The sequence below is a fragment of the Erinaceus europaeus genome, chromosome 16 (assembly GCF_950295315.1).
Source record: "Erinaceus europaeus chromosome 16, mEriEur2.1, whole genome shotgun sequence".
Lineage (NCBI taxonomy): Eukaryota > Metazoa > Chordata > Mammalia > Eulipotyphla > Erinaceidae > Erinaceus > Erinaceus europaeus.
Genome location: NC_080177.1, coordinates 37,950,598 through 37,971,591, shown reverse-complemented (window position 1 = coordinate 37,971,591; position 20,994 = coordinate 37,950,598). Strand labels below are relative to the sequence as shown.

Genomic DNA, 20,994 nt, shown 5'->3' with positions numbered 1-20,994 from the left:
CTGGCTGATGGTAGTGCTGGGATTGAATCTGGGACCTCAGAGCCTCAGGCAGAAGAGTCTGTTTGCATAACCCTCATGCTGTCTCCCCCTAAGTTTTTTTTTTTAAATCATCAAAGTAATGCTTGTTCAAAACAGAAACAGTACTCATAAATAACTAGGTTTCTAAATAAAAGTGATACTTTTTTTTGTTTGTTTAGTAGGAGAGAATGTAAAGTAGAAAGAATGGCTAAACTTTAGTTTGTTCAGCCTGTTAGAGCACCAGCTTACATGCCTAAGGGTTCAGAAGCCACAGGTTCAATCCCTGACACCAGTGGGCTTAGCAGTACTTGGGTTCTCTCTTTTAGTCTTCTCTCTGATAATACATAAATAAAAATAAATGAGTCTCTAAAAAATGATTGTACAATGTTAAGAAATAGAGTGGTGATATATATTAGTGATTATCAAAATATGACTGTACCTAAGAGGTAGATTTAAACCTTTTGTCCTGTGGTACAGAACAAAACTTAATGTTAGTATAAGGGGTAATTTTTTAGCTATTGAATTTACATACAGTTTGAGGTAAGTTTTAAACTTAGCTATCTTTTTCTTTCTTTCATTTTCAGATAGCTAAAATTGGTGCTTTCTGCTGTGGTCTTAGCTTATGTAATCAGCACACAATAGTATTCTATGTTTTGTGCATAGTGCCATGGATTCTCTTTCGACTTTTAAAACAGAAGGTAGGTTTTTTAATTTTTTAGAAATGAAAATTTGTGATATGTTATTTGGGCTCAGTATGGCATTTATGGCATTAGAAGACACGATTCTCATGACACTGGGGGAAACTCCAATGCTGTGGTCTGTGTGTGTCTTGTCTGTGTCTTGACTATCTGTCTGCCTGTCTGTCTGTCTATCTGTCAGGAAAAAAATAATAGGCTTAGATTGGTGAAGCCCAGGTCATAACAACAACAACAAAAAGAACTGAGTCCTGGTCAGTGAGATAACTCACCTGGGAGGTGGGCTTCACCAAAAATGAGACCAAAGTTGGAGTCCCCTAGTACACCACATGGAAGCACTACAGCACTGAGGGGAGCCATGATGTTTCTGCTTCCCTTTGTCTCTGTCTGTATATATATTTTCAGAGTTCATCCAGGAGTAGTGAAACCCCAGTGACAACAAACAGTAAAACAAGAACTTTTGAGTCAGTTGTTTGCAACTCCAAATGTTCAATTAATGTTTTTAGTAGCAGTAAAAGATTGGTTGTGTGCATGTATACACATATTTGTTTGTATATATGTGTACATACATTTATACTGATCCTACCCTAAAATAATTCTGATTTAATTGTTCTAGGGTAAGGTCTAAACTTTTTTTTTTATTTCTTTATTTTATTTATTTATTTATTTATTTATTGGATAGATGCAGCCAGAAATTGAAAGGAACAGGGAGATGGAGAGGGAGAGAGAGAGAGACACCTGCAGCATTGCTTCACTACTTGAGAGTTTTCCTCCTCCAGGTGGGGACCAGGGGCTTGAACTTAGGCCCTTGAGCATTGTAACATGTGCACTCAACCAGGTGGGCCACCACCCAGTCCCAAAGTCTAAACTTGATAAAAGCTCCCCAGGAGGCTAGCTGGTGGCACATCTGGTAGAGCATACATGTTACCCTGTGTGAGGACCCAGGTTTAAGCCCCTGGCCTTCACGTGCAGAATGGAAGCTTCATGAGTAGTGGGACTGTGCTGTAGGTGTCTCTCTTCTTTGCCTCTTTCTCCCTTTCCTTCTCCTTCTCTCTCACTTTCCCTATCTTTGTCTCTCATCTTCTCTCAAAGAAAAGGAGAAAAAATGGCGACAGGACCAGGGGAATTGTGTACTGAGCCCCAGTAGTAACCCTGAGGGCGAAATAGAAAAATAAAATAAAAATCTCCCCCCAAATGATTCTAATGTATGTGCAGCTAGGACTTAGAACCACTCTCCTGCATTCTCTAAAATAGCTCTCATGTTATTGTCTCCCTGCTTATTTTCACACAAAAAGGAAAATCTGTAGCAATTGCATCTTGCCATTCTAAATTGAACTTTATAGCATGCGTCAAGTGCTAAAATATGAACATTTACTTTCTTTAAAACTACCTTTAATAATAGCAAAGGCTTGTTGTTTGATTATTCTTACACTCTTTTTCATGCCATCACTTTTGTGTATCTCATCACCACCAAGGAATATCTGATTAGTACTTTAATTAAAAAAATATTATCTTAATTTATGTTGACTTAAAATGTGAATATAAGTCTACTGCTTGTGTTATTTGTGATGAATACAACTCCTGGTTTTTGCTCAAATGTCACATAGGAATTACCCTTCTTTGTAAGAGACCACCTTTCCCAATTATAAAAACAACCACTGCTCGAACCTTTCTGGTATATCTTAATTCTTTTGAACTTAAATCTTTACGAAACTTTGCCAGTACTGTCTTCTTTAGTATCCCATCGTTTTTGTTAAATTAAGTGGGGGAAACATTTGATAAGTTAGGAGGCTTTTTAAAAACCTAGTTTTGTGACCTGGGAGTTGGTACAGCAGGTAAAGTGTCTGTCTTACATCAAAAGATCCCAAGTTTAACTCCTGTCATAACATGTCTGAGAGAGAGAGAGCCTTCCTCCATTTATTTTTCTCATTAATAAATTAATTGATCTTTTTTAAGTAAATTAATTTTAAGATAAAATGAATTCTTGCTAGAACAGTATTGGAGGGGAGGGAGGCATAATCAAAATCATCCAAAGAATGTAGTCACCTGTAAGTGTGTTATTTCAGCTGTGCAATGCTTCATGTCATGACAGGGTTTTAAATGTAGAGGATACAAAAAACATGATGCTCATGAGTCTTTGCTAATACTGTTTGCTTCACTCTGATTTCACTTTCCATGCAAAAGAGTTCAGGCTGATGTCATTTTCTAGTAATCCACTGTAATGAGAAGATTTAACATAGTAGTCTTTGGTGACTTAGTATAAATAGAGAGATCAGCTCTGAGTAAATATATCTGATGCTTTCTTTGATGTATTCTTGAAGTTCCAGGATGAATGGACTAAAGTAAACATAGTTACGTAACAATCTGTTCTGACACAGGAACTCTCTCTGGGTTTCTCATTGAACTTGAGCCTGTGCTTCTCTGCTGGTTTGCTGCCCTATGTCTATCTGCCCATTTCATCCTACCTCAATCAAGCCCGTTGGACATGGGGAGACCAGACAACACTGCTAGGATTTTTGACACATTTCTTCAGGGAAGAATATGGAACATTCAGTCTGGTAAGTTCATGTTACAAACCACTTTTAAGGACATTACTTAGCCAAGCTAAGGACTACTTAGCAAAGCTTCAACATTCAGCATGAACCTTGATTAAAAATAACAATCAGTGTTTATCAATGACTACAACAGAATCCTTATTTGAGTTATTCATATAACAGATTTGCTTCTTGGAATATGGCCTTTAACATACGTTCCAAACAAAATTGAAATCACTTAATCTGGCATCAAATTGCTTTTCATCTGAATACAGAATGACAAGCCTTAAGAAAAATTGCTACCAGCAGTTGAAACATTTTAGTTTTCTTAGTATTGGGTTTCATTCCTCTTTTGCTCTGATGAAAAATATTTAGGAAAGACTCAAAGTTGTTGTATTTCCTTGACCAAAATACTTTTGAAAAGTATGTTTGATGAATATTGTTTTTGCTAATATTTAGTGTTATAACACTGTATAAAATCCTTCATAAAACATTATTTTAGTAAATGAAAGCAATGTGTTCTTTTTAAAAAAAATATTTTAATTTAAGGAGTGAGAAATGTATACACAGAGAGAGAAAAAACACTGCTCAGCTCTCACTCATCCTGGTGCTGGGGATTGAACTTGGGACCTTGGAACCTGAGGCAGTGAAAGCTTTTTTTTGCATAACCATATTATCTCCCCAGCCTGGAAGCAGTGTGTTCTAAAGAAGTTCAAGAAGCTTTGTTCTCTATAAAATATAAATGGGGGGGGGGGCACTAAATGTCATTACTGTCCATATTATCTTCAAAAATGAAATGATCATCATTTTTTCAATTTAACATAGTTATATTTGATATTTCTTTCAGCTTTGTCAGGTTGTTGTTTTGTTTTGTTTTGTTTTTTTCCCTTCCTTCCTGCCTTCCTGCCTGCCTGCCTTCTTTCCTTCCTTCCTTTCTTTTTGTATCTTATCTCAAGAAGTTAATCTCAGGACTGGAAAGATAGCTCACCACGTAGGACATATGCCTTGCCATGTGCCTGGCTCCGGTTCTAACCTCAGCACCATGTGAGAGTGTCAGGAGCCAGGAGCCCAGGGAAGCTCTGGTACTGTGTTGTTGTTCCCTATCTCTTTGTCTCTTATCTGAATGAAAAAGTTGCTCGGAAGCAGTGAAACCACACATGCATCAGGCCCCAGGCTCTTCAGACGGGAAAGAAAAAAGAAAGTAATCTCTCAGAATACAATATACATAATTTAGACAAAATTACAACCATGTAAGAGGAGCAAAATCATATATTTGTACGAAGCTGAGGAATAATTAACGCAAAATTCAGTGTAGTACTTAGCATTGGGGGAAAAGTGAAAGCTGTGAGGGCTTTGTGGGATTTTGTATTCATGAGGAATATCTTTGTGGTCTCTTCTTTCTTTTTTTTTTTTTAACATTTATTTATTTATTTATTCCCTTTTGTTGCCCTTGTTGTTTAATTGTTGTAGTTATTATTGTTGTCGCTGTTGCTGGATAGAACAGAGAAAAATGGAGAGAGGAGGGGAAGACAGAGAGGGGGAGAGAAAGATAGACACCTGCAGACCTGCTTCACCGCCTATGAAGCGGCTCCCCCTGCAGGTGGGGAGCCGGGGCTCGAACCGGGATCTTTATGCCAGTCCTTGCGCTTTGCGCCATGTGCGCTTAACCCCCTGTGCTACAGCCCGACTCTTGGTCTCTTCTTTCTTAAGTGATTGGCTGGTTTATAGATTTCAAAATCCCTTCATCCCTTAAGTATACAATAAGTTTTATTGTTTGTATGTAGAAGATATTTAATAATAAAAATTGTTAATAATACGCTAATATTTTTATTTCATGTTTAATACTTTAAATTTATGCTATGGTCTACTTATACTGGTTATTCCATAAAAATATCGTGTAATCAGCGAGGGAGGTGGCTTAGTGGGTATGGTACATGACGTGCATGCTTAGTTCAGATTGAATTCCAAGTTCAGTCTTTGGTGCTACATATGCTGGAATACTGCTGAGATCACTCTTACTCTCATGAAATAAATACATATTTTAATTTATATAGTTTGAAGGCCATTCCAGATTAGAAATGTGTGTAATTCACACATAATTATTACATTTTAGACTAAAAAGTAGATAATGAACTCTAATAATAAAGTAAAAGAACTTAGAGGTTATCATGAAGTATAAAGTCTATTAATTCATTAATGTGGGAATCTATCCTGCTGGAATAGTTTAACTGATTTTTAGCCAATTATTACTCTGAAATGAAATTCTTCCTAAAGCCTGCCCATGTTTAGTTTTCACTTACTTCTTTTTAAAAAATGAATGAGGCACTGATACAAAGACTTGAAAAGTTACTGCCTGGGTTATTTAAAGCATGCATCTTTTATATCAAGATAGTTAAAATACAATAGTCTAACAAAACTTTACTTTAATGACTACAAATAAACTTTCTCTTTTTTACATTTAGGCCAGATCTGAAACAGGATCGAGTATGTCTAAGATGTTGCTGTGAGTATGGAACCATTTTTAAATGAATTCTCTCTTGATTTCTATAAATAATGCTAGGAATTTCTGAGTTTATCTTCTTGTAGAACAGTATGTCCAAGAAGAGTTTTCACCTCTACAATTAACAGTTACAGTATGTACACTGTTAAATGTTGTCATATTTCCTTCAGTAATATAAATCATCAATGAGCAGTGCCTAACAGCTGTGGTAAATATTAAAGTCTAAAATCTAAAAAAGCAAAATGTTCAACTTTGAATTCAATACAAAATGAATGAATGTATTATTACTTTACAGATAACATTCCTTTTGATGATTTTTATATCTTTTTCCATTTGAAGATGTTTTCTGAATACTGTATTTAACACAATTTGAGCTATTATTCTCTTGTATCACATTGTATTTTTAATTCTCAAATCTTACTTTATTTAATATCTCTAAAACTTTTCCTGTAGATTGTCCTTAACATTTATTTTTTTACTTACATACTTTTTTACATCCTTACTAGAAGCAGCTTAAGTAAATATATTTTATATATGTCATCTACTGCCATTCTTTGAAAAATTAACATTTGCATTAAAACCTACAAATTAAGACAACTTGGTGACCAGGAAACGGCTCACCTGATAGAGCACATGTTTGTTGGTGGTGGTGGTGGGAGGAGGCGGGCTAATGGTTTATAGTATAGTCTTTGACATATAGGTACAAGCCCTCATCTCCTCTTGATAAGTATGTGGGAAACACTTGCTTTCCCAACATAGGAACCCCCACTTTCATCATACACTAGTATCCTAGTGTCCCTTCATGTCATCCCTTTCTCTCCTTCCCCAGAGTCCTTTGCTTTGGTGCAGTACATTACACCCAGTATAAGTTTCACCTTGTGTTTTTTCATTACTGTCTTTTTAAGTTCCACCTATGAGTGAGGTCATTTGGTATTGTTCCTTCTCTTTCTGGCTTATCTCATACAACATGATACCTTCAAATTCTGACCAAAATATTGCAAAGGAGATTACCTCATCATTTTAATGGCTGCATAGTATTCCACTGTGCATATGTACAACTTTCTTACCCACTCATCTATTGTTGGGTTTCTGGGTTGCTTCCAACTTTGGGCTATTACAAATGTAGAGCACACATTTTACCAAGAGCGAAGACTGGTAAAGCCCATACCATCACATGGGAGCACCTTGTAAAAGGGAAGCTTTCTCCTTCACTCTCTTTCTCTCCTTTGTCTTTCACCTGCTATCTAAAAAAAAATTAAATTAAAAAAGGGTCCACTCAGAAGTCTTAGTGGTGAGGAAAAAAAAAAAAAAGAACCTTGAAAGATCTATATAAATTCATTGATTTTTTAATATCATATCCTGAATATGAAATTAGGGAAGGATATGTTTCTATAACACTAGAATTATTTCCTAACTGATTACTATTTTGAAGTTTGCAGGACTATGTGAATACAGTTTTTAAAAGAGGGGGATAACATTTCAACTCTCATGAGGAAGTTCATAGATTCTCACAATTTCTGTTTTATTTGTTAACTTTCTTGCTTCCTTCTATTCTTCTTTTCAAGTGACCCTCCTCCTATTAAAAAAAAAAAAAGATATAGCTACTATAGAAAACTCAGAAAGTATAGTTTGCCAAAAACAGGAAACTAAATCACCTATAATTTTAACATATGGAGATTAGCACTGTCATTAATCCAATAGCATATGTCTTTATCTTTCCAATACTTTTGATTCCTTTCTTAAAAGGAATATATAGACTGTATTATTAACCTGCTGGTCTTTGTTTTCACCATATCTTGAAAATATTTTCCTGGTACTATTTATTCTCATATTACTTTATGATGGTTCTCACTATTTTCAGTATTTCTTTTTTATGTTTGATTGAGGTTTTGTGACTTGTTTTTCTGTTTGGGGAAAAAAAGTAGCATTAAGTTTAGTTCCCTCTTAAAAATAAAGACAGCTTTATCAATATCTCTGGACTTTTACCTTATTCTTCTTTGCTGCATGTTCAAAGACTTACCATCTACTCCTTTCTATATTTTGATTGAATAAATCCAACCCAAGTCCTCAAAGAACTCATTAGTACTTATTAGTATTATTATCTTTATTTCATAGAGACAGGCAGAAATTAAGAGGAAGGGGGAGATAGGGAGAAAGACAAAGGACACCTGTAACACTGCTTCACCACTCACAAAGCTTTCCTCCTGCAGGTAGGGTCTGGGGGCTCGAACCCAGGTCCTTGTGCATTATAATGTGCGCTCAACCAGGTGTACCACCACCTGGTCCCCCTAAAGGAACTCTTTAGAATAATTCTGTACCATGTATCTAACTTTCATTAGTTGCACATAAAAGCCATTTATGGGAAACCCCAAAGGCTTTCTTTATAATGAAATCATGTTAGTTAAGTTATATAGCTAGAAAAAAACTTGGCAAAGTGTTGACCATTCACACTCACACTGTTCAAGCCAAATTACAATGTAGAATGAAGGCATAATCCTAGCACTCTTGACTGGGTGAGAAAATTTCTAGGCGTTAATTGTTTCAGGTGGACAGGAGTCTCGAGAAAGGCAACTTATAATTAACTTACTAGAAAACCCTTCAAAATGATAAAACCTAATCATCTACCCTTTTCCAGTCAAGCAAATTAAATTCTTTCCTCATGCATATCTCTAAATTGCAATCCTGTACAAGGAAATTATTGAATCTAACCCTAGGCAGTGACCATGTTTTAGAGCTTACATTTAAGCAACAGATCTCAAAGAATTAATTTTGAGACTGACTTCATTCCTTTCTGCTTGAAATGGGGCCTCATGCTGGAATCAATTTTTCAAGTGTATTTGAAAATGAACAAGGTTATCTCCTCATAGTAGATGAGTCTCCATTAGTAAATGCACATTGTGTGGTTACCATAATTATGGTATCACATTTTCTTCACTAAAACTGCCAGTAGGAAGAATAAAGTTCTTTGAGATGGTGTATGGAATCACTTCCTTTTTGAAAACTAGAATTATTCACCAAGTCAGATAACACCTGAAATATTCTACCTTACCCTTAAGTTAAATATATTACTTCTTGCTAGCTTTATTTTTATTATAAATTATCTAAAAATTACTGACCTGTATGTCAGATAACACCTGACAAATGCTTATCAATTAATGGAATAATTTAGTTTAAATGAGTGAAAATAAAAGATATTTTTCTCTGAGATTTCTTAGACACTTTTTTGAATCAGATAATATAACAAGCAATGAAATCTCTCAAGGAAGAAGATAACCCAGAGATTAGTGGGTAGAAATTACTTCTGTCTTTTTTAACTTTACTTTTTTCATAAATCAAAAAGATAAATAAGAAAATTCAATGATTAGAACTCTAGGAAACTGTTTGACTTAGTTTAATTTTCAACTGCTAAGTCACTTGGAAGCTGTGTCTATATCACTGATGGAAGAAAATACAAAAACTCAAGACAACTTATCAAAGCCACCAAAGATAAAAACTGGTCTGCAATATCTATACACTATACCAATATCACAAACACAGAAAAATTATTATTTGTTTCTGATCCTATCTTGAGTTACATAGTTGGTAACAAAATGTTACAATAGAAAACCTCTTTCAATCTTTCTTGTAGTAATTTTTCTCCAGAAATAGAAAAGACAAAATAATTTTAAAATTTGTCTTCATTCTATAAACTATTAAGTGCATAAGTAGATGTGTTTTACAAAGAATATCTTGTTTAGGATTAACCAAATTTGTTTTCTGTAAGCAATTAAGTTACATTTTATTTTACAGTTCTCAAGTAACAAATATGAGGACCGAACTCTCATTCAATGTCCAAGCCCTTGCTGTTTGGGCAAACATATGCTTAGCAAGAAAGTAAGTAATATTTCTTTTCCATGGCCACTAATTGAATTAGTACTTATCTATCATATGTCATTGCAGAACATTGCTAGCATTATATATAATAATATTCCTACCTTACCCTTAAGTTGAATATATTACTTCTTGCTAGCTTTTTTTATTATAAATTATCTAAAAATGACTGACCTGTATGTTACACCCTAACAAGTCATTTCCTGTCTAAAATTTCTGATTTTATCTCTTCCTCTGTTCATATCCAACTATTGTCTACTGTTTTGCAAAAGAAGTAAAAAATTATTTAAATTCATCTGAAGATAAAAGTAAACTCTGAAGGCAAAAGAAGACCTAAAAAAGTAGCGAAACTTATATCCATTAATATTTTGTTCATTTGCTTTCTAGAGTGTTGATGTATTTTATGTAAGTTTATTTATGTATTTACATTTATAGTTATGTTTCCTTAACATTATATTGTTATCCTTTTCCATTCTATACTTGTAGTCTGTTTCCTTAAAACTTAGCATTGTATTGCAAACATTTCCCCCAGATCATGAAAATATTTAAATTATCTAAATGTCTATATAATGTTCCATTCTGTTACATAGCAGAATTAATTTAAATATTTCCCAACTTGAAAATCTTTAGATTGTTTCTATTCTTACCATTACTATAAGCAACATAAATTTATCTTTATCCATTAATTTCTTTACACATTTCTGATATTGCTTAAATATATTTATTTATATGTCTAGTACTATGTCATTGAATGTCAGTATCTCAAGGCTATTAATGAATTTTCCGGTTAACTTATTTTTCAAGATTGAACTTACATTCTTACCATCATTACGATTTCTCACTATTTTGTTATCTGATATTATTTTGTGTATGTTTAAATATGCCTTGAATTTGACAAGATTAAATTAACTTAGATTTCTGCAAGTTTTTTATTAACTAATTTTTCTCATTTATTGGATAGAGGCAGAGAATTTGAAAGGGAAGAGGGAGAGAAAAGAGACACCTGCAACACTGCATCACTCTTCACAGAGCTTTCCCCCTGTGGAGGGGGCTGGGGGCTTGTACCCCAGGCCCTTGCATATTGTAATATGTGTGCACCACTGCCCATTTCCTTATTGCTAAAAGTTTTAACTGTATACATTTTTCTGCTTTCAAATTAAGTTGCTCATTCTATGTAGTACTATGTCTAGCATCTATTTTAGTTGTCTGTTGCAACTCAGACAACTAACATTGATAACATTGAGGTAACATTGATACCACTGAGATCTTTCTCTACTCCTGCTTAAAAATGTAGTGTTATGAGTCCAAATATTACTCCTATAGTTAAAAACTGTGTATTGTTATTGATACTCATACATGTAAGTAATTTTGGACATATTTTCATGTTTATAGGGACAGACAGAATCCATCATTAGTATGGCTTTTTACTGGAATGTTTTTCATTTATTCATTGTTCTTTGCTTGGAGAGCAAATTTAGATATTTCAAAACCACTTTTCATGGGTGTGGTAAGTTTTATTTATATATACATATATCATTTGAGCATAAGTTGTGAACAATGAGCAAATCTCTCTTTTATGAATCTTCTAAAAAGAAACTTATCTCAGAAATCTTTAAAGTTATATGTGCATTATTATAAATAGCTTACATTACTGAACTGGCAAGTCTATAGCCTCTTTTTAGTGTTCAGTAAATATAATAGTTAAGTGGAAAAATAAATGCAAAGCAGATTTAAGTTATTCATATGTATGCTTGCAGATATAAATGTAGCTACATCTCTCCTGAAGTTTCTTTTTTTAAAATATTTATTTTTTTTATTCCCTTTTGTTGCCCTTGTTTTATTGTTGTAGCTATTATTGTTGTTGTTATTGATCTTGTCACTGTTGGATAGGACAGAGAGGGGGAGAGAAAGATAGACACCTGCAGACCTGCTTCACCGCCTGTGAAGCAACTCCCCTGCAGGTGGGGAGCCAAGGGTTCAAACCAGGATCCTTAGGCCGGTCCTTGCGCTTTGCACCACGTGCGCTTAACCCGCTGTGCTAGCCCGACTCCCTGAAGTTTTCTTAAATAATAATTTATTTTTTGATAGAAACTCTAAGAGATAAGTGAGATAGCACTATTTAATAGTCAAAACCATCTGTTAGGGTGTGTGTGTGTATGTGTGTTTTCAGAAGATTATATAACTAATAAGTAATACCCTACCTAACTGCTTAAGTTCTAAACCAGTTAAGAAACCAGATAAATCTTAAGATGGTAGGAGAACCACTTTTATCACAAGATAAGCTGAGCCTGTAGAATTTGTAATGGTGGCAGGGTCTTCCTTACCCTCCATCTCCAAATTCTGACTTAACCCACTAGTCACAGGCAGTGCTGCACAGAGCAGGACTCTTTCTGCCCCCACCCTTCTGTGGCCATAGACTCAGAATCTGCTTGTGTGCAAATACTGTCTGTGGACAGCTCACTTTCAAGAAAAAGAGTAGAAAGAAAGGTCTATGTGGGCCAAATCACAGCTCCTAGTCTCCCCAATCAAGTCTGTGGGAGTCGGGCAGTAGCGCAGTGGGTTAAGCACAGGTGGTGCAAAGTGCAAGAACTTGCGTCAGGATCCTGGTTCAAGCCCCCTGCTCCCCACCTACAGGGGAGTCACTTCACAGGTGGTGAAGCAGGTGTCTGTCTTTCTTTCTCTTCCCCTCTCTGTCTCCCCCTCCTCTTTCCATTTCTCTCTGTCTTATTCAGCAATGACAACAACAATAATAACTACAACAATAAAAAACAACAAGGGCAACAAAAGGGGGAAAAAAAAAGAAGTCAGTTAAAGGGTTGAGGAAGGTCAGGCCTTTATACTAGTGGAGCTTCTTCACGTGGGAGTAGTAAAAAGCATTTCTCTTCCACTTTATATATATTGTGGAAATAAAGTTTAAGGGAAGCCCATAGTACTGAAAAGAATGTGTTGGTACAATAAGGGCGTTGCATGTTTCAAACTAGGAAGGAAGTGTGTTTAAAAAATAGAAAATAAAATGGCAGGGCATTGAATTAAGGAAGTCAGTTAACAAGAACCTGTAGGCAGAGGCAGTTAGTTGTATGCGTGTATTTTCAAAATATATTAAATAGCAGAATGATTTGTGCGCCAGCCAAGTGGACATACCACATATATCTTTCACAGGTGGAGCGATTCTGGATGCAGAGCAATGCAGTGGTGGCTGTCCTTGCTGGCGTTGGTTTGGCTGCCCTTGCTTCTGAAAGTAACCGAGTGCTGAAGACCGACAGGCTTCAGTGTCTGGAATGGCTCTCAGCAACTCTTTTTGTAACTTACCAAATTTATTCTAATTACAGGTAACACATGATTTGTGAAAAGTAACATTAATGTCGGAGAATTTGCATGTTTAAATTCTAGGACTTTATTTCATCTTCAACTTCCATTGATTTCCAAAGCGAGGCAACTTGGTCTGATGCAGTCTGTCTTCAACTTTTTAAACTAGAACCTCAGCATGAGTTTCAGAGCATGGCAAACAAAGGTTGGGGTGGGGTGGGGGTAGATAGCATAATGGTTATGCAAAGAGACTCTCATGCCTGAGATTCCGAAATCCCAGTTTCAATCCCCCACACCACAATAAGCCAGAACTGTGCAGTGCTCTGGTATTTGCCTCTGTGTCTTTCTCTCTCTGCATCTCTCTCAAAAATAAAGTAAATAAAAAAAAAAAAGGTTGGGGTGGTGCATGTGAACTAAAATAGTTCACTTTATGCTTCAAATATTTTATCTTTTGAGTAATATCTGGCTCTTATCTAGTTCACTATGATACTGGTTGTTTAAGATACAGCTTTTAAAAGTTTTTTTTAACCCTTATGCATTGTTAATATTAGATGAAGTTTCATAAATCGGCTTAATAATCTTTGCAATGACAATCTTGGTCTAACTTGAAAGATGTCACATTCACATATCATGTAGATGATAGTTCATTTACTTCCAGCAGAATAGAGTTAAGGTTATAAAGTGGAAGAGTTCACCAGAGTTTTGTTATATTGAGATTTTCTTGCTTAATTTCATTGGTTAATTGATTTTATAAGATGAAATGTCCCCTCCTACTTAACTTTAAAACCTTAAAAGCCAATGTTCTTTATAGCAGCGGGCCACAGGCAATCTTCCCATCACCAGGAGGCCTTGTGGGAGAGCACAACTTATACAAAGCTCCATTGCTAACTCAAGGAGACTTTGTAAAACCCACAGTGTGTTTCCTAACCTTGTCTGTTTTTGTTTTTATTCTTGTTTTTGTTTTTGTTTTCTGTTGAATCACAGAATCCTGATTCAAAAGTCTTTAGGCAATCCAGGCTCAACACTATGGATGCCTGCACGGTCTGGGTGGTTTTCTTTTGTTTGCCTCAGATGAGTGGAATAGATGGCAACTTTGCTGGGTGGCAGTGTGAGGCATCACCTTGCAAAGTAGGAGCTCATAGTAGAAAACATGCATCTATTGTCAAGGCAAAGAGATTTATTTTTTTCCTCAAAGTCTTTATTTGCTTTATGATCCATTTATTAGAGTGGACCTGATAAAGTACAGGGAGGACAGTACTTGTTCTGGTTTTTTGTTGCTTTTACTCTCTTGTAGTCATTTTCTCACTTCACGAAAAGCTGAAAGAAATGCCAATTTTTCTTTGATTTTTAGACACTCCTTCACTGGTCTGCAAAAAAAAAAAAAGTTGTACACTGGTGTTACTGATAAGTAATGCCTAGAAAGAAAGAAACTACTCAGAGCCAGGTGGTGGCATACCTGGTTAAGCACTTGTTACAGTACACAAGGCTAAAAGCCTCTGGCCCCCACCTTCAGGAGGAAAGCTTCATGAGTGGTGAAGCAAGGGCTGTACAAATCTATTTTAAATGTTTTTTTATTTTTATTTATAAAAAGGAAACACTGACAAGACCATAGGATAAGAGGAGTACAGCTCCACACAGTTCCCACCACCAGAACTCCATATCCTATCGCCTTCCTTGATAGCTTTCCTATTCTTTAACCTTTTGGGAATATGGACCCAGGGTCATTTTGGGATGCAGAAGGTGGAAGGTCTGGCTTCTATAATTGCTTCCCCGCTAAACATGGGCGTTAACAGGTTGATCCATATTCCAAGCCTGTCTCTCTCTTTCCCTGGTGGGGCAGAGCTCTGGGGGAGCAAAGCTCCAGGACACATTGGTGGGGTCATCTGCCTAGGGAAGTCCAGTTGGCATCATGGTAGCATCTGGAACCTGGTGGCTGAAAAAAAAAGAGTTAACATATAAAGCCAAACAAATTGATGACTAATCATTAACCTAAAGCCAAGAATATTGCAGATGAAGATTTGGGGAGTCTGTTTTGGAAATAGCTAATAGGTCTAGTTTAGGTATATTCCAAGGGGGCCATGACTTTGTTTTTTCCTGAGCCTGACATATGATATGCAGATGGACCCAGGTTATTGTCTGGGGAGATGATGTCATGGCTGGAAAAATGGCTAGAAAGCTGGATCAAGGAAGAGAGTAACTCCCAAATATGGGAAAAGTGTATAAATATTGTTGACTGTAAGAAAAAGGAGAACTTGGGAGCCGGGCGGTAGCGCAGTGGGTTAAGCGCATGTGGCGCAAAGTGAAAGGACCAGTAAAGGATCCCAGTTCGAGCCCCTGGCTCCCCACCTGCAGGGGAGTCGCTTCACAGGCAGTGAAGCAGGTCTGCAGGTGTCTGTCTTTCTCTCCCCCTCTCTGTCTTCCCCTCCTCTCTCCATGTCTCTCTGTCCTATCCAACAATGATGACATCAATAATAGATACAACAATAAAAAAAAAAGAAAAAGGAGAACTAGAGCACAAATACAGTACTTTTATTTTAATTGCCACCATGATTATCATTGGGGCTCAGTGCCTGCATGACAAATCCACTGCCCCTGGAGGCCATTCCTTCCCCCCCCCCTTTTGTTTTATTTGATAGCATATAGAGAAACTGAGAATGGTATAGAGAGGGGGAGTTGCAACACTGCTTCCAGTGGACTTCGGAGTCCATGCCCAGTACCATATATGCCAGATCTGAGCAGTGCTCTGGTGTTCCTCTTTCTCTTTGCCTCACTCATAAAATAAATAAATCTTAATGTACCCACTCACCTTTTAGCAACACTGCTTCACCACCTGTGAAGCTTCCCCCTGTAGCTGGGAACCTGGCTACTGTGTATAGTTTACTGGGTGTGCTACCACCTGGCCTTTATTCCCTTTTTGTGAAAGAAGTTTGTTGCGGTTTTTTTTCATTTACATAATTTATTTTAAATGATACATTCTTTTATCAAATATATGAATTTTCTATTAGAATCGTGTAAAACATTAAGTATAGATCATATGATGGGAATAAATGAATTGGAAACTGACATTTTTATTACTATTATTGTGGTTAACTTAGTGTTTTGTGATCCTTTTATTTAGCATCTGTGACCAAAGAACCAACTACGTGATCAATAAATTTGCAAAGAATCTTCTATTCTCTATGCCTCCTGATGCAATTATCTTACTCAGAGGAGACCTGCCAGGGAATTCTCTCCGTTATATGCATTATTGTGAGGGATTGAGGCCAGATATTTCATTAGTGGATCAGGAAGTAAGTTAAATGTTGAAACTTTTATTTATTACTTTATTAGGGGGCTAATAGTCTACAGTATACTTGTTGATACATGGGTACAACATCTCACCTCCTGTGATAGGTATTTGAAGAACACTCCTCCACCAATGATCCTTTTTCACCATCATGTGCCAGGACTTTTCTTTTTTAAATGGTCACCAGGATTATTGCTGGGGCTTGGTGCCTACACAATGAATCCACTGCTCCTGGGGGTCCATTTTTTTCTATTCTCACCCCCCACTTTCTATTTTATTTGACAGGACAAAGAAATTGAGAGGGAAGGGGTAAGACTAAGAAAGAAAGTGAAAGATAGACACCTGCAGACCTGCTTCACTGCTCATAAAGTGTTTCGTCTACAAGTGGGGAGCTGGGGCTTGAACCCAGGTCCTTGTGTATGGTAAAATATGATACCACATACCCCCGGACTATTTTTTAACTAGGGATTGCTACCATTTCCTGATCTTTTTTAGAATGAAGGTCACATTATTTATTTTCATTGGTAAATGGCCATATGAGTTGCTTCTTTCTTGTGCAGTTCTGAACATCATATCCAGAAGTGTAGACTCCGAGATACCATGCTCAGAACTTAAATGTATGAGGGCCCAGAGTCCATGCTCAGTACCACATATGCCAGATCTGAGCAGTTGTCTGGTGTTTCTCTTTATTTGATAAAATAAATAGATCTTATTGTACCCACCCACCTTTTAGAAAATTCAGTGCTTCTTCTGGAGCCTTTCTCATTCTCTCTCCTTTCATTGGGAGATGTAAAAACGTATATGCCTCAAAAGCCCCAAACAGATCACCACTAACCAGTATTATGTCAAATGTCCATTCCCAAACTATCACTAGCAAAGGGGAATAAACAGATTAATGCCCTGAACTATCTGGTCAGAATCAGAATGCTATTTAGATGACTTACAGAAGTTAAAACATAAGCCTACTTATTCAAGTAGTGCTTTTTTTTTTTTTTTTTTTTTTTTTTTTTTTTTTTTATTTAAATTTTTAATTTAAGAAAGGATTAGTGAACAAAAGCATAAGGTAGGAGGGGTACAACTCCACACAATTTCCACCACCCAATCCCCATAACCCACCCTCTCCCATGATAGCCTTCCCATTCTCTAGCCCTCTGGGAGCATGGACCCAGGGTCGTTGAGGGTTGCAGAAGGTAGAGGGTCTGGCTTCTGTAATTGCTTCCCCGCTGAACATGGGCGTTGACTGGTCGGTCCATACTCCCAGTCTGCCTCTCTCTTTCCCTAGTAAGGTGTGTCTCTGGGGAAGCTGAGCTCCAGGACACATTGGTGGGGTCTTCAATCCAGGGAAGCCTAGCCAGCATCCTGGTGGCATCTGGAACCTGGTGATTGAAAAGAGAGTTAACATACAAAGCCAAACAATTTGTTGAGCAAACATGGATCCCAAGATTGGAATAGTGGAGAGGAAGTGTTGGGGAGGTACTCACTGCAAACTCTAGTGTAATCCTGCTTTCAGGTATATATTTTGCAGTAGTTTATGGATACGTGTGCGCATACGCTCTCTCTCACAGAAACTGGTGTATGTCTAGGTTATGGGACTTTGTTAGAAAGTGAACTACCTGAGATGAAATTAGAGTGTACTATAAAAGGAAAGGTCTCACCCGAGTAATGAAGCTGAAGGGTTGTCATTCCACACGTGAAGTCTCTGGATACACTCTGAGGTGAAGCATGTTGAGATGGCAATCGTTGCTTTGGTTAGGTTGTGATCGGCGGATGCAATATTATTTGGTATGGATTGGGAGAAGCATACGGGAAAGTGAGCCCTATCCATGGGTGCCAGGACTGGGGGAAGTAGGGGCTCTATAGTGAAGATGTGAGGTTCCTGCTGTCTTAGGGTTCAAAAAGACAATCAATAGTTAATATTATCATCACATTATTTGTTAATTGGGTTAACTTTGAAAAGTCCCTTTGTTATGGTTTGCTGTACAGTACCCAGTATCTTGTATATAGCTGTGCTATTGGAAGCCTCCAATCTACTTGGTCTAGGCTTTTGAGAGAGTCCGCATATCGAATACGTAGCCTATCTATTAAAAAGATTCAGTTTGTCTCCTGAGAACCTTTGAGACATACAATTGATTTCCCCCTCTCATATTAATTAACTACTGATTTATATGTCTACATTTTGCTAGGAGTGTACATAAACACCATTCCCATCACCAAAGGACCGTGACCCATCCCTCCCGCCCATTCCCACCCCCCACTGGCCCAGAAAGCTACATGTCTACCCCTCACCACTGGGTTTTTTCTTTGGTGCCCTACTTACAATTTGATCAGGTCCTGCTTTTAGTTTCCCTTTCAGATCTTCTAAGTCAGCTTCTGTTGATGAGTGGGATCATCCCATACTCATCTTTAACTTTCTGACTCAGTTCACTTAACATAATTCCTTCTAGCTCTGTCCAAGATGGGTCAGAGAAGGTGGGTTCATTGTTCTTGATAGCTGCATAGTATTCCATTGTGTATATATACCACAGCTTTCTCAGCCATTCATCTGTTGTTGGGCACCTGGGTTGCTTCCAGGTTTTAGCTATTATGAATTGTGCTGCTATGAACATAGGAGTACACACCTCTTTTTGGTTGGGTGTTATGGAGTCCTTGGGGTATAACCCCAGGAGAGGAATTATTGGGTCATATGGAAGGTCCATGTCTAGCCTTCTGAGGGTTTTCCAGACTGCTCTCCACAGAGGCTGTACCAATTTACATTCCCACCAGCAATGTAAAAGGGTTCCTCTGTCCCCACATCCTCTCCAGCATTTGTTGCTGCTGTCCTTTTTGATGTATGCCATTCTTACAGGAGTGAGGTGGTATCTTAGTGTTGTCTTAATTTGCATTTCTCTGACAATCAGTGACCTAGAGCAGTTTTTCATATGTTTGTTAGCCTTTTGGATCTCCTCTGTGGTGAGTGTTTTGTTCATTTCCTCTGCCCATTTTTGGATGGGGTCATTTGCTTTTTTGGTGCTAAGTTTGCTGAGCTCTTTATATATTTTGGTGATTAGTTTCTTGTCTGATGTCTGGCATGTGAAGATCTTCTCCCATTCTGTGAGGGGTCTCTCTGTTTGTTTAATTGTTTCTTTGGATGTGCAGAAGCTTTTCAATTTGATGTAGTCCCATTGGTTTGTTTCTACTTTGGTCTTCCTTGCAATTGGGTTTGATTCATCAAAGATATCCTTGAGGTGTAGATGGGAAAGTGTTTTACCAATGTTTTCCTCTAAGTATTTGATTGTTTCTGGTCTGACATCTAGGTCTTTGATCCATTTGGAGTTGATTTTTGTTTCTGGTGAGATAAAGTGGTTCAATTTCATTCTTCTGCATGTTTCAACCCAGTTTTCCCAGCACCATTTATTGAAGAGAGCCTCCTTCTTCCATTTAATCCTTTGGGCCCCCTTATCAAAGATTAGATGCCCATAGGTGTTGGGATTTACTTCTGGGCTTTCAATTCTGTTCCACTGGTCTGTGTGCCTATTTTTGTTCCAGTACCATGCTGTTTTGATGATGATGGCTTTATAATATAGTTTAAGGTCTGGGAGTGTGATGCCTCCATTTCTGTTTCTTTTCCTCAAGATGGTTTTGGCAATTCTAGGTGTTTTCAGGTTCCAGATAAATGATTGTAGTGTTTGTTCTATTCTCTTAAAGAAGCTTGGTGGAACTTTGATGGGTATTGCATTAAATTTGTATATGGCTCTGGGGAGAATGTTCATTTTGATGATATTTATTCTTCCAATCCATGAGCATGGGATATCTTTCCATTTCTTGGTATCAGTTTCTATCTCCTTGAGTAGCGACTCATAGTTTTCAGCATACAAGTCTTTCACTTCTTTGGTCAACTTTATTCCTAGGTATTTGATTGATTTTGCTGAAACAGTGAATGGGAGTGATTTCTGGATGTCTTCTTCTTCAGATTTAGTGTTTGCATAAAGAAATGCCACTGATTTTTGTACATTGATTTTGTAGCCTGATACCTTGCTATATTGCCTAACAACTTCCAGTAATTTTCTACTGGATTCTTTAGGTCTTTCTATGTATACTATCATATCATCTGCAAATAGTGAGAGCTTGACTTCTTCCCTTCCAATCTGTATCCCTTTGATTTCTTTCTCTTGCCTGATTGCTATGGCAAGAACTTCCAATACTATGTTGAAGAGTAACGGTGACAGTGGGCAGCCCTGTCTAGTCCCTGATCTGAGGGGGAATGCTTTCAGCTTCTCTCCATTGAGTATGATGTTGGCTGTAGGTTTGCTATATATAGACTCCACTATCTTGAGGAATTTCCCATCTATTCCCATTTTTTGTAGAGTTTTGAGCATGAATGGGTGTTGGATTTTGTCAAAGGCTTTCTCTGCATCTATTGAGATAATCATGTGGTTTTTGGCTTTGCTTTTATTGATGTGATGAATGACATTGATTGATTTATGGATGTTGAACCAGCCTTGCATTCCTGGGATGAATCCCACTTGGTCATGATGAACAATCTTTTTGATGTGTTGCTGTATCCGGTTGGCCAAGATCTTGTTTAATATTTTGGCATCTATGTTCATCAGAGATATTGGTCTGTAGTTTTCCTTTTTTGTTCTGTCCCTATCAGCTTTTGGTATCAGGGTGATGTTGGCTTCATAAAAGGTGGAAGGGAGTATTCCTGTTTCTTCAATCTTATGGAATAGCTTAAGAAGTATGGGTATTAACTGTTTCCTGAAAGTTTTGTAGAATTCGTTTGTGAAGCCATCTGGTCCAGGACTT

The 20,994-nt window shown here is 37.1% G+C and overlaps 1 protein-coding gene across 2 annotated transcripts in view; it reads left to right on the top strand.

The window, feature by feature from the left end:
- Nucleotides 1–20,994, top strand: part of TMEM260 (transmembrane protein 260) — a 70,386-nt gene that overhangs the window by 31,509 nt on the left and 17,883 nt on the right. For both annotated transcript variants that reach the window (XM_007533120.3, XM_060174924.1), the window contains exons 5-11: nucleotides 603–716; nucleotides 3,092–3,271; nucleotides 5,710–5,750; nucleotides 9,537–9,620; nucleotides 11,010–11,124; nucleotides 12,777–12,946; nucleotides 16,042–16,213. In XM_007533120.3, the coding sequence (XP_007533182.1) occupies nucleotides 603–716; nucleotides 3,092–3,271; nucleotides 5,710–5,750; nucleotides 9,537–9,620; nucleotides 11,010–11,124; nucleotides 12,777–12,946; nucleotides 16,042–16,213 (876 nt within the window). The remainder of the gene's footprint in view (nucleotides 1–602; nucleotides 717–3,091; nucleotides 3,272–5,709; nucleotides 5,751–9,536; nucleotides 9,621–11,009; nucleotides 11,125–12,776; nucleotides 12,947–16,041; nucleotides 16,214–20,994) is intronic.